The 14,297-nt window shown below is 36.9% G+C and overlaps 1 protein-coding gene across 1 annotated transcript; it reads left to right on the forward strand.

Moving 5' to 3' along the window:
• Window positions 1–532: 532 nt before the first annotated feature.
• Window positions 533–1,165, forward strand: LOC118574659 (claudin-34-like). Its single transcript, XM_036175590.1, has one exon. It carries the CDS (start codon window positions 533–535, stop codon window positions 1,163–1,165), a length of 633 nt encoding a protein of 210 aa, XP_036031483.1.
• The last annotated feature ends 13,132 nt before the right edge of the window (window positions 1,166–14,297 follow it).

The raw sequence follows: 14,297 nt of genomic DNA on the forward strand, positions 1-14,297 counted from the left end.
GTATGGAAGTTGACAATCTTCTCATACTGGTTGTAGCATTGATAGACTTTTATACTGATATTAGTTAGCTGAGGTGGTGGTTCCTCTAATACCAACAGTTGAAAAGGAGAGGAAGCAGGACTGCACCACACTTCTATCTTCAAGGTTGGCATATAACTCCATGGTATGGATATTGCATAAATTATCCACTGTTGTGCCTCAGTTGGCTTCCTATTTTCAGTATGATATTTCATGCTATGATGACAATCTGGATGGTTAAATATTTGGGGCCAAACTTCATTGTGAGTCTGGTAAAAGAAAAATCTTAGGTGGTGTGTATATTCAACCTGCTGGTAAATGTTGAGCAAGGCCCTCTGAGTTTGATCAGAACACACTCCTGGCAGGAGATTTCCTGGTCAAAGGCCCACCTACTCAACATAACCCTTCTCTCCTGGTACTGCCCCACAGGGACAATCTCCCAAGCCTGAAGAGTCTATTCTCATGATGTCCTGTGTTTCTTTGCAGTTTCCAGGTGTTCAGAGTCACCGTTAAAATGGTCAGCAGCCGTGACAGCCAGCAGCTAAGAGGCTTTGCTGCTGCCATCCTAGCATGGATCCTTTGTAGCGTCTCTATGGCCCTACCTCATTGGCGAATGTGGTCTTTTCAAGAGCCCATGGATTCGAAGCCCAGCATGACTTTAGTGGGAATGTGGATGACGTGCGTTTACCAACAGGAAAATATTTCCAGCATTTTCAGGGTGTGTTACCCATATACCTACCAGGACACCTTCATTCCTTTGGATATTCGAGTTGCTCAACACCTGTTACTTGTCTCCAGCTTTCTCGGCATGGTTGCGACAGTCTCCATCATTGCTGCTCTTTGGAGAATTTTCTCAAGGAGACTCCGGAAGAAAGCCCCCTACAATCCATTCTTCTTTTCAGGGGTTCTGAACATCATTGCTAGCATCTTTGTCTTCCTTTCCGTCTTGTACAACTATTTAGCCATCATTCACAAGGACAGGATTGCCTTCCCCCCATATTTCCACATACCATCCTTCCCAGATACCCAGAGAGTTGGCACTGCGCTGATAATGGCAACCCTTTCTTCTTTCTTATTTCTAGTGGGTGGCACAATTTCCCTTTCTTTCACTCTTTCCCGGTGTCCCCATATATATTCTAACATTTAAATGTAAAATTTCAACTTACATAGACTTGAAAATCCAAAACTACAAGGAGTAATCACAAGTATTCTTCAGATATCTACCTAAAATTTCCAGATTCAGAACATGCCAAAGGTGGACAATGGCCTCCATTTATATTTTCTGTTTTGGTTGCTTTAGTATTTCATGGATTAGCTTTTGGATTTTCATCAAATAAAATCTTGCTCACTCATGAGTTCTGGATTTTAATCACTGTTGCTAAAGGTAAATAATCAAGGAAAATATTGGACACGAAAATGTGTGTTAAAATACATTGACCCCTTACATCATCCTCCAAATCCATAAAAAAATAAAGAAGGCCTGTCTCCCATGCCCTAAAAATTGCAACTCTCCACCAGATGAAATTTCCCAAACTATGTTACAGAATGTTATAAGGAATCTCCACAATATATTTGTCTAAATACCTGTGAAATTTTCCCCATATTTCTTTGCTCCCTCATTTAGTCCTTTAAATAGATTTTTCTTTCCCTAAAGTTTTAAAATTTGAGGCATCTCATCTCATATTTTATTCTCTTTGTACTCCAATTTTATTATATACTAAATATTTTCAGACTAGCCTATACCTAATTAGCTTAACAAGTATTCCTTGATATAGTTCCATACATTTTTTATGCCTTTCCTTCTTGTGAGACATTTCCTAGGGAGATGTAACAGAAAAAAGTTACTCACCATCAACAACAGAACAATGAAATAATTCTAGCTAGGTGTAACTTGGCTGGAGTGGGACAACTTGAGAGACTCCCCAAGGAAAACCCCAAACTCAATTCCTGAAAGTAGGGGTCATTTTACCTGGGAGTCCAGGATCTATCTAGTTCATAGTGGCAAAGATGTCATGGTGGCAGGATCTTGAGATTACTGATTACATTGTAATCACAGTTAGAAGACACAGAGAGGCAAGTGCTGTTTGACTTGCTTTCTCCTTTTCATGCAGTTCATGACCCAAACCTAGAAAATGGTGCTGCCTACCTTTAGGGAAGGTCTTCCCACTTCAACTCACTTATTTAAAATAACCCCATACAGGCATTCCCAGAGGCTAACAAAATCTACGTAATGTCTCACAAGTGTGTCCTGAAACTTAATATGTGGAATGCTCGAATCTAGAGTCTAGATCCTGTGAAATTAATAGTGAATCTAAACTTTCACACCCTAGTAATAACAATACTATAGTGAGTCTGATTAATGTGACAAGTCCCTAAAAATCCAGGATTGATGTGGCTTAACATTTACACTGTCAATGAAGAAAATAAGACAGCATACACTATTACTACCCAGAAAATAATGAAAGGTTCTCTAGTATCACTTTCCATTTCAACCCCAAAGACCCAAAATATCCCTAACAAGGTGACTGCTTTTGGGAAAGGGAATCAAAATTTTATCAACATTATTCCAATGTATATGGTTAGGTTACTACATGCTCATTATGCCATCTGGAAAGAGCAAATTCTATTGGTATCCAATACATGCAATAAACCCAATTAGTAATCTGTTATACGGCATCTAAATCCTCAATCAAGTTGCAATTGTTCAGTGTGTTGTAGTTAAGGTTTCTATTGCTGGAATAAAATACCATGACTAAAAGAGACTTGAGGTGGAGGAAGGGTATTTTTTGTCTTTTTTCATGTCTAAAAGAGATTTATTTTTAGTTTTGAGACAGAAAAATTAATCATAAATGAGTTTTAGGTAGTCCTGCCAATCAAGGTTTTTTTCCTTATTACAGGCTATAGTACATCATCCAGGAAATTCAGAGTAGGAACTCAAGGCAGGAGCCTAGAGACAGTAACTGATACAGAAGACATGGAATAGTGCTTCTTAATGGCTACTGTAGACTGAAGTTTCTTGGTCCCACCCAGTTCTGCCTGGGCAGCAGCTGTTTTTATAAAATAATCATTCAGAGGCTTAATATTAATTACAAACTCTTTGGTCTGTTTTTCAAGCTTATTGATAGCTAGCTATTACATCTTAAATTAATCAATTTTTATTAATCTATGTATTGCCACATGTCTCATGGCTTTACCTGTGTTCTATTACATCTTGTTCCCCTGGTGTCTTGCAGCATCTCCCCCACTCTGCCTTTCCTCTCCCTGTATCTCTCTTGGATCTCTTGTCTGGCTATATCATATGTTGCCATAGGCCAAAACATCTTCTTTATTAACCAATAGTAGCAACACATACTCACAGCATACAGAAAGACTATCCCACAGCACTTCCCCTTTTCTATCTAACAGAAAACTAAGGTTTTATCTTTAACATAGTAAAATTACATATAACAAGCAGTTATCAAGCAAGAATTACAGTTACAATATCTAATCTTTTTATTTGGCAAAATTAAAGAAAATATTCTATTATCTATCCTATATTTGTGAGTCTAAAGTTTCATATCTAATCCACTTTTTATCATAACCAAGAAAAACCATAATTATAACTATCTAGTCTTCAGCACCATCAAAGATCCCAGAAGGATATAAATTATCTGAGTAAACAGGAAGTGCATTGCAAGCAACTTCCACATTGTAAGCAAACTCTATAATGAATTTCTTTGGTGCTCATCATCCTCTTTGAAGTAATTGGTGCTGCCAGGAGCAGATGTGTCTTTCTGTCCAGAAAAGTCTAAGTTCTTAAAACATTTTAAATGCCATATTCTGCAGGTCTTTGAAGATTATCTAATTGAAATATATCTTTGTATACCTTAAAAACTTAACTAACATGACTATAAGTTTGATTATCATAGATGACTATTAATCTAAATTTCTTAAATATATATTATAATTTTAAATGAGTTACATGACCATAATACCTTAAACAAGAATAGAAATATACATAAAGTACAATAAAATTGACCTTACATTTGTATTAATAAGCCAAAAATCATACCAATGTAAAGTATTTTGAGATTAACAATTGTCTTTTGAATTAAAGTAGATTTAATAATATACCTCTTTTTCATCATTTCTATATTATATCCCCCTTTAAAACAAATGTTCATAAACAATATTTTGGGAATTTGGGCATAGCTTTCTATACTACTTCCTGCTGGATTGTGGGCACTGGCAATCTTATGAGGATCCTGAGAAAATATAGGATTATGGTCAAGTCCTGATTAGAGTAGTCTGCAAAGCTGCATTATCATAGCTAGTTGACTTGAATCTGCTCTGGATGTTGGATCATCTGGGCCATCACTCTCATTGGAGATTTCTCAGAGGATCTTCCTTGATGAAACCATATTAACCTAGAAAGAATCCACAGCTTCTCATCTTCTGTGGAAATAAAAGCAGAACCTCTTTTCTAAAGCAACATACTTTTAGACACACATTTTGAAGTCAAGATACTTTTAAGATATACATGTTGGTTTAACTTAGCAGCCCCTCTCTGCAGTTAAATCAAATGTCTCCCTGCAGTTAAAAATCCCAAGGACAATAGGTTACTTCCAATCTCTTCCTCAGCCTGTTTTCATACAGCACCCAGTACCACCAGCCCAGGGATAGAAACACCCATAGTGATATGGGCCCTCCTGTATCAATCATTGGTCAAGAAATTTCACAATAGTCTTCCCCACAGACCAATTTGGTGAAGGCATTTTCTCAGTTGAGATTCCCTCCTCTAGTATTGCTTTAGCTTGGACAAATTGGCATAAATCTAGCCAGTACACTACAAGGAACATCAAAGGACATGTATGAAGTTGCTTAAGGAGATAAATTGAGAAAGACAGACCATAATACAGCCTTACAGATTCTCTAAATCTTACCACTATTCCCTCCAAAGTTAGATAAGGTACAGCTGAAGTACATATCCCAAGAGGGAGAATAGTTAGATATAGTGTTGTCCTCTTCAGACTATAGCTTTTGTGTGTTGACCACTTACCTATTATCCCAATGAGTCACAGAAGAGTTCATCTCAGTGGGGCCAATTTCTTACCAAGCACAGCTAATCCTTCAGCTTCATATGACCAGCATCCCATTGTGCCAGTAAAAAACAGTTTCAGCTCAGTAGCACCAATGACTTGTTAATCATAGTTGATTCATCTACCCAAGATGACCAGCAACAACAAATTATATTTATTTCATATATTCTTGAGATTCTACTTTAATTACAACATTTTTCCCTTCCCATTCCTCCTTCCAAATCCTTCCATACATCCCTCTGTTCTCCTTTAGATTCATGGCCTCTTTCAATTAATTGTTATTATATTACATGTATTTGTCTCTATAAAAACTCATTATTTATTATATAACATACATTATGTATAAAGCCCTAATTAAAACCCATTGAATCAATCAATATAATGTACTTCTATGTATGTTTTCATGGCCGACAATTTGGTACTGGATAACCAATTGGTATGTTTTTTTTCCTGGGATGGAACACTTCTTCCACTGTCATCTTACCCAGTTACCTATACTTTGTGTAGGATTTGGGTGGTCATATTGGTGAGGCTTTATATGTATAGCTTTAATGTTAGTAGGAGACACAGTCTCACACCAAAGTACCCAGTCCTCTGGCTCTTACAATCCTTTGGCCTCCATTTCTGTAATGTTCCTTGAGCCTTAGGTGTAAGAGTGTTTTGTATATTCATTGGGACTGGGTTCCACAATTCTGCATATTGATTGTATTTTTTGGTAGTGGTCTCTATGTGTCTCAACAGAAGTTTCCTATATGGGGGATAAAGACAACACACATCTATAGGTAAAAGGACACACATTTAATCCCAGGAAGTGATGGCAGGAAGCAGAAAGGTATATAAGGCATGAGGACCAGGAACTAGAGGCTTTTAAGCTTTTCTTTTCTTTCTTTTTTTTTTTTCTGAGGCAGGGTTTCTCTGTGTAGCTTTGTGCCTTTCCTGGATCTCACTTTGTAGACCAGGCTGGCCATGAACTCACAGAGATCTACCTACTCACAGAGATCTACCTACCTCTACTTCCCAAGTGCTGGAATTAAAGGCTTGTGCCACCACTGTCAGGCCTTTTAGGCTTTTTATCAGCAGTTTAGCTGAGATCCATTTGGGTGAGGACTCAGAAGCTTTCAGTCTGAGGATTCATGGAAACAGGATTGGATGAGGAGTTGTTGAGAAGAGGTTGTCTGTGACTTGTTCTGCTACTCTGATCTTTGATAATTCACCCCAATATCTGGCTCTGTTTTTTTTTTAATTAATAAGGCCTTTTAAGATTTGTGTTGCAAAAGACCTTTCCCTATTCTATATCCTTTCACTTCGTGCAAATGATAATGTCCTTTACCATCAGCAGCCTTTCAGTTTCATGAGTTCCCACTTGTTAATTGTTGATCTTAGTGTCTGTGCTATCAGACCTGTTGAGAAAGGCTTTTTCTGTTCCAATGAGTTCAAAACTATTCTCCACTTTCCCTTTTATTAGATTCAGAGTACCTGCTCTTTTGTTGAGGTCCTTGATCCATTTGTAGTAGAGATTTTTGCAGGATCATAAATATGGATCTGTGTGCATTCTTATACACACAGACATCCAGTTTGACCAGCACAATTTGTTAAAGATGCTGTCTTTCCCAGTGATCACTTTTTGTTTCTTTGTCAAAAATCAGGTGTCCATAATTGTCTGGAGTTACATTTGTGTCTTCTACTTAATTCTGTTGATAAATAAACTATTTTTATGCTATTTTTCTTACTATAGGTCTGTAGTAAAAATTGAATCATGGATGGTGACACTTCTAGCAGTTCTTTTATTTTTCAGGACTGTTTTATCTATCCTGTTTGTTGTTATTGTTTGTTTGTTGTTGTTGTTTTGCATGTGTGTTTATGAAGGCGAGACTTGTCCTTTCCAGATCTGTGAAGAATTGTGTTGGAATTTTGAAGGGAATTTCATTGAATCTGCAGATTACTTTTTTTAGACTGGCCATATTCACTATTATAATCCTACTGATTTGTATTTTCTTTCATTTCTTACTTCAAAGTCTTAAAGTTTTTATTATATAAGTCTTTCACTTGCTTAGTTAGAGTTATCCCAAGATACATCATTTTATTTTTTTAGTGAAAGGTAGCATTTATTTTTTACTCTGTTTGTCTCTTGTATTACTGATTTTTGTGCGATAGTTTAGAATCATCATTTCTTGAAAGTATTTATCAAGTATAGATGTTTCCTGGGATAATTAGGGACTTCTCTGTAGAAAATCATATCTCCTAATAAAGATACTATGACTTCTTTATTTCCTATTTGTATTCCTTTGATCTCCATTGGTAGTCTTATTACTTTAGCTAAGACTTCAAGTGCTATATTGAATAGATACAGAGAGTGTACATCCTTGTCTTGTTCCTGATTTTAGTGGAATTGGTTTGAGTTCCTTTCCTCTGTGGTTGATGTTGCCTGTGGGATTGTTGTAGATAGCCTTTATTATGTTGAGATATGTACCTTGTATCTCTGATCTCTCTAGGACTTTTATCACAAATGGGGTATTGGATTTTTGTCAAAGGTCTTTTCTGCTTCCAATGAGATGATTGTGTGTTTTTTAATTCTTTCAGTTTGTGTGTATGGTGGATTGCATTTATCAGGGATGGGGATGGGATAGGGCTAGGTGGGTGGGGGAGTGGGAGAAGATGAGGGAGGGGGAACAGGGGTTGGTATGTAAAAGAAAAGAATGTTTTAAATAAAAATTATATAAAAAGAAACTGGACATCAAAAATTATTCAACTAATAATGGGATTTAGAAACAACATAGAGTTCTCAAAATATAAAGCATAAATGGCCAAGAAACACTTAAATGTTCAATATACTTAGTCACCAGGTAAATGTAAATGAAAACTACTCTGAGATTTCATCTTAGATCAGGAAAGATGGACAAGATCAATGAAACAAATGACAGCTTATGCTGGCAAGACTGTGTCAAAGGTTAAAATCTTATCCATTGTTGGTGGGTGTGAAAACTTGTACAGCCACTATGGAAATCAATGTGGTAGTTCCCTATGATGCTGGGGATTGTGACACCTCAAGACACAGCTTTATAAGTCTTGGGTACATACTTAAAGGACTCTGCATCCTACTATGGACACACTTGCTCATCCATGTTCACTACTTCTCTGTTAATAACTGCCAGACATAAGAAACAGCATAAATGTCCATCAACAGATTAATGGATAATAAAAATGTGGTACATTTGCATAATTGAATATGATTCAGTTGTTATTTTAAAAAACAAATCATAAAATTCGCAGGTGAAAGATGGAGCTGGGAAAAAAAATAATCCCGAATGAGATAACTCAGACACAAAAAGACAAATATATATATATATATATATATATATATATATATATATATATATATATATATATATCTTTCTCATATGTTGATGTTAGCTTTTAATCCTTTAATAGGCATGTTATAATCCATATAACTACAGATGTTATGTAGAAAGTAAGGGACTAAGGCATGGAGAAGAAAGGAAAACAGACTATGTAGTAATGGAAAGATACAGGAGAGACTGCAGCAGGAGAATTAAGTGTGGAGGGGATACAACTGATCTCTAGAAGAAATGGGAATATGGAGGCTTTTTATGGAAGATGGAGGTGGGGATAAATACAGAATAAGAAGGGAAGTAGATAAAATAACAATATGGATGGCTGAGAAAGCCACAATGAATCATGCCATTAACTACTTTCTTTAAAAAAAAAAACCTAAAATTCATGTAATTCAGTGTATAAGTATACATATACTTTAACGAACTTATCTTTCCTAATGGTGCTCCCTTCAAGACACAAAGACCACCTAACAAAAATTCCACTGCCATATATAAGAAGCCTTCTTTGGAGTTGTTGGACAGGGTTGTCTATGAGACTCCCAAAACATACAGCATATTGCTATTGCCCTTGGTTGCTCACCAGAGGTGGAAGGTAAGTCTGGCTAAAGACACCAAATACTTCACAAAGCAGGTCCTGAGACCTCTGTGCTGGAACTGACCTAAATGCCCGCTGTAACACAAATTTGAAAAAGTCTTATTATTAGAAAACTCATAAGCCAGGTTTTGGGGTGAATTCTGAAAAGGCAGAGAAGCATAACAAGCCACAGCTAACCTCACCTCAATAACTCCTTATCTGATCCTGTTTCCATGAGTCCTCATCCTGAAAGCTTCTGAGTCCTTACCCAAATCGATCTCAGCTCTTTTTAATTTATGCGTTTACACCTTAGCCAACAACATCAGAAGAGAAAGAAATAAAGCTAATATAAGTGGGACTTTCTGTTTAACATTGACAGGCAAATTGAAAAAGGAATTGTAGAAAGAACCCAATCCCTCACAACCACATAAAAATTAAACTTCTGGGTATAATCTTAATCATGGTAATGAAAGACCTCTTCTATGAAAATTTTCAGACAATGAGGAAGAAAATTGAGGAAGATATTAGATGATTGAAAGATGTCTTATTAGAAGAATTAATATTGTGAAAATGATCATCTTACAAAAAAAAACCCAAACACTACAGAGTCAATTCAATTCCCATTAAAATGCAAATGAAATTCTTCACAGACATAGAAAAATTCTAAATGTTTGTTTGAATAGATAAAAGATCAAGGACAGTCAAAGCAACTTTGAATAAAAGGAGTACCACAGGAGGTATCACTATATCTGTTTTCAATTTATACTGCAGCATCACAATAAGGAAAACAGTAGGTACTGGCATAAAAACAGACACATGAAATAGAACTGAAGTCCCAGATATCTGCCAATGTTTATACAGTCACCCAGTTTTTGACATTTAGGCCAGAAATATACATTGGAAAAAGATGGTATCTGCAACAGATGATGCTAGGGAAAGTAGATTTCTGTATGTAGAAAATGAAATAGATTCTTATTTTTCACCCCATGCAAAAGTCAACTCCAAATAGATCAAGGACCTTAACATAAAGTTTGAAAACATGAGTTTGATAATGGGGTAAGGATTTGTTTTTACTCTTCTGTTGCTGTTATACAACCCGATGATTTACAACTTACAGAAGCAAGTTTATTTGGGCTTATGGTTCCACAAGGATAAAAATTGCTTCACAGTGTGGAGGCATAGAATTTTGTAGCAAGCCGAGGGATATCTTCAAACTGCAAGAACAAAGCAGAGGGACCAACTGGAAATGGCTTGAGGATTTTATTCTCAAAGCCTGACCACCAGTGACTTGCTAACTCCAGCAAACCTGCATCTCTTAATCTTCTCTACCAACTGGGGACCAAGAGCTTGAATATCCAAGATTATGAGAGCCATTTCTCATTCATATTATTAGATTCCACTACCTGGATCCCAAATAATCATGGCTATATCATAATGCAAAATTCATGCAAACTCAAATGACCCCATAGTCACTTACAGTCTCAACACTTTTATAAACTCCTGTGTCTCTTCTAAGACACACAGCAATTTAAGGCCCTATAAAATAAAATGAAATAAAATAATTACATGCTTCCAACATATGATAGTGCAGAATATATATTAGGACTCCAAAGCATAGGAATTGGGGCATAATAAGGAAATACTGGACTAAAGCAAGACTGAAGCTCAGTGGGCCAAACTTCATATCCTCTAACTCCATGCCCAGTGTCAAGGGGCTGAAACGGCTCAGCCTCTCCAGAATTGCTGCCTGCCTGAAGCTGCTGCCTGAAGCATACATTTCTCTCTTGTGCTGCTTCCACTCTCTGTTTGCACGTATCCTTTACAGATATCTCATAGCACTTGCATCTTCAGCATCTTGGATTCTCAGTGTAACTCAGGCTTCACTTCCACAGCTTTGTACAATGGCCTTGTGGCTTCCTGCCTCTCTGGGCCTTCTTGCACAGCATCTATTGACACACATTGCCTGACCTCAGCTGCATTTTGAAGATCTGGAAGGACAATCAAAAAACACTTTTCTCCTGTATCCTTCACACTTGTAAAGCCTTAACCACTTGGATGACATTGCCAAGTTATGCTGCCAGCATTGGTTGGGTCCTGGCACTCTGAGTCACATTAGCAGCAGTATATTTATTCAATTGCTTTATAGGAGCTAAAAGATCATGTATTGTTTTACTTGTTCCAACAAGTTTACACCTCCTAAAACTATCTCCACCAAATGGTAGACCAACTGGGAAACAAGTGTTCAAATACAGGAGACAACTGGGGGAAAATTTATTCAAATGACCACAATGATCACTTTGATTTTGTAAAAATTTAATACATACTTAATAGAATACACAAAATAAAACAATTCCTATTTTGACTTTCACATTTTTTGCTGATCTTGGTTAGAAACCCCTGCCTTTTTTCATGCTGGGCAAGTACATTACCATTGAGATACACCTCCAACCTATAATTTGAACTTTAGTAACTGTAGGAGTATAGAATGAAGCACATTCTCACCTCTGTGGGTCATCACCAAGAATCCTCTGCTTATCTTCTTTATCTTCCTCTGATGTATCAATAAACAGTGAGTCTACATGCCAGCCCCATACAACTCATTTTAGGATTAGTATTTTTATTTTAAATAAATCTCATTTTTAGTAGTAATGTATTTGGAGTTTAAGTATCCTGAAATATACTCTAATTTTTTAAATTGAAAATGTTGTTAAGGAAAAAATCATTTTATAACCAGATGATTTTTTATTTCATTTTTTATATTAAAAGACTCTTCTCTCATACAATACATCCCAACTAGTTTTCCCTCCCTCCATTCCTCTTATTACTACCTCTCACCTCCCCTCTGCTGAAGATCCACTTCTGTCTGTTTCCTCTTCAGACAACAGCAGGCCTCCAAGAGACAACAGCCAAACAGAAAAAAACAAGATGTGATAAAACAAGGCAAAAGTCTATATGGAGGGGCAACCTAATAGTAGGAAAAAAGTCTTAAGAGCAGGCAAAAGAGTCAGAGATATACCTGTTCCCACTGTTAATGACTCTCACAAAAACACCAAGCTAACAGACATAACATATATAGAGAGGGCCTGATGCAGATCCATGTAGGCCATGTGCTTACTGTTTCATTACCTATAAGCCCATGAATAGTTGATTCAGTGGCCATGTTCTCCTGGTGTCCTCCTTCCCCTCTGACTCCTACAGTCTTTCCTCCTCCTATGGAAGTCTACCCAAATGTATGTTTTTAAATATTATTTTATGCCAAGTGGTGATGGTGCATGCCTTTAATCCTAGCACTCATGAGACAGAAGTGGGTGGATCTCTGAATTTGAGCCCAGCCTGATCTACATAGTGAGTTCATGGACAGGCAGAGCTCCACAGGGATACCCTGTCTTAAAAAACCAAAAAAAAGGAAGAGAATTTTTACGTGGTATATGCAAGGGCTCTCAAATTCATATGCTCTTTTTTCATCAATAATTATTATATACATATATATTCCCAAATATAACCCATTGATCAAAATAATTGTTTTCATATGTATGTTTTCATGGTTGACCATTTGGCACTCAACAATTGTTGTGCTCTCCCTAGGGAGAGCTACCTCTATTGCTCCCAGATTTACATAGTTGCCTATAGTTCTTTGTGCAGGGTTGAGGTCTCATGAGATTCTGTCCACCAAGTTTGGCATATTCATTGGTGTCATCTTTGTTTAGCTGACATTTAGAAAGACATGTTAGTGAAGCTTTATGTGCAGAGCTTCTGTTGTTTCTAGGAGACAGAATCTCACAGAAAGCTCCCTAATCCTCTGGCTGTTGCAATCTTTCCACTTCCTATTTTGCAATGTTCCCTGAGCATGACATTCTGGTGTGTTTTATAGATGTATTCATTTGGACTGAACTCCACAACTCTACATGTTGATTGGTTGTAGGTTTTTTTTTTTTGTTTTTTGTTTTTTTGTAGTGATCTCTGTCTGTTGCAAAGACAAGTTTCCTTAATGATGGGTAAAGACTACACTTCTGTGGATATAAAGTTTAGAGACTGTTTTAGGGATTATGATGTGTTAGTAAATTAGTAGCTGTATATTAGTAGCTGTATATTCCCCTCCATTAACCAAGATTTCACTAGCACTGATAGTTAGCTGGCTTTCCAGTACCAAAATTGGTATCCCTCTTATTGAGTAGATCTTAAGTCCAATTAGAGAGACATTGGCTACTTTCAAGATATGTGTGACACTACTGCACCAATAGTGCCACTGTACTGTGTTTGTCATTAATGTGATTCATAGGTGTTATCATAGCTGTTGTTTGTCTTCCTCCTTTGGAAGCTTGTGTGACACATGGTATTAAGAAACATAGTCCTCAAGGAGGGGATATTAAAGTCAGTTCCAGTTTAGAGACCTCTGGGCCCTGTTTCTGAAGTACATAGAGTCTTTAGCAATAGGGACTTACCTTCCACCTCTGTGGGATAACCAAGGGCAACAGCAATAGACTTTTTGAGATTCTCTTAGATAGCCCTGGGCAGCAACTCAAAAGAAAGCTTTTCATGTCTGGCATTCAGGCTTCTGTTAGGTGGTCTTTATCTTTTGGAATGAGCATTATCAGCCCAGATAAGAATGTTTATTACAATATATATGCTTATACACTGAATTATATGCACTATGGGTGTTTTAGTTAAGCAGTTAATAATATGATTCCCTGTGGCTTTTAGAGCTGTTCAAATTGTATTTTACCTCCCTCCCCTCTGATCTTATATTTAAGTCCTCTGCTTCATTAAACTCTTTTTTCCCTTTTCCCAGATGAGATCAATTCTATCCTACTATTCCTCTCACCATCTTCCTATCTTCTTCTGCACTAACCCCCTCCACTTAGTTAAGAAACATCCTGTTTCCCCGTTCCTTCTATCAGGATAATTTCTTTCCAGCTATTGCCCTTTACCCTTACTATACTTTCTTCTTTATTTAACCTCCCTCCCACTCTTTAAGGAGCCTCCCTTGTTCCCATTTCCCTGGTCAGATTTCCCTTTGGGCATAGGCAAGGAGTTATAGAGGTAAGGTTATATGGTAGATTTAATTTTTACTTTTTCAGAATTCCCCACATCGGTTTCCATAGTGCCTGTACCAGTTTACAGTCCCACCAACAGGGAATGAGGATTCTCTTCCCACCATCCCCTTCAGCGTCATTGTTGAGTGTTCAATTGATTATTGCTATTCTGAATGGAGTAAAGTTCTTTTGACTTGCATTTCCCTAATTGCTAGGAATGATGCACATTTTAAAAGATAGT

The sequence above is a fragment of the Onychomys torridus genome, chromosome X (genome assembly GCF_903995425.1).
Source record: "Onychomys torridus chromosome X, mOncTor1.1, whole genome shotgun sequence".
NCBI lineage: Eukaryota > Metazoa > Chordata > Mammalia > Rodentia > Cricetidae > Onychomys > Onychomys torridus.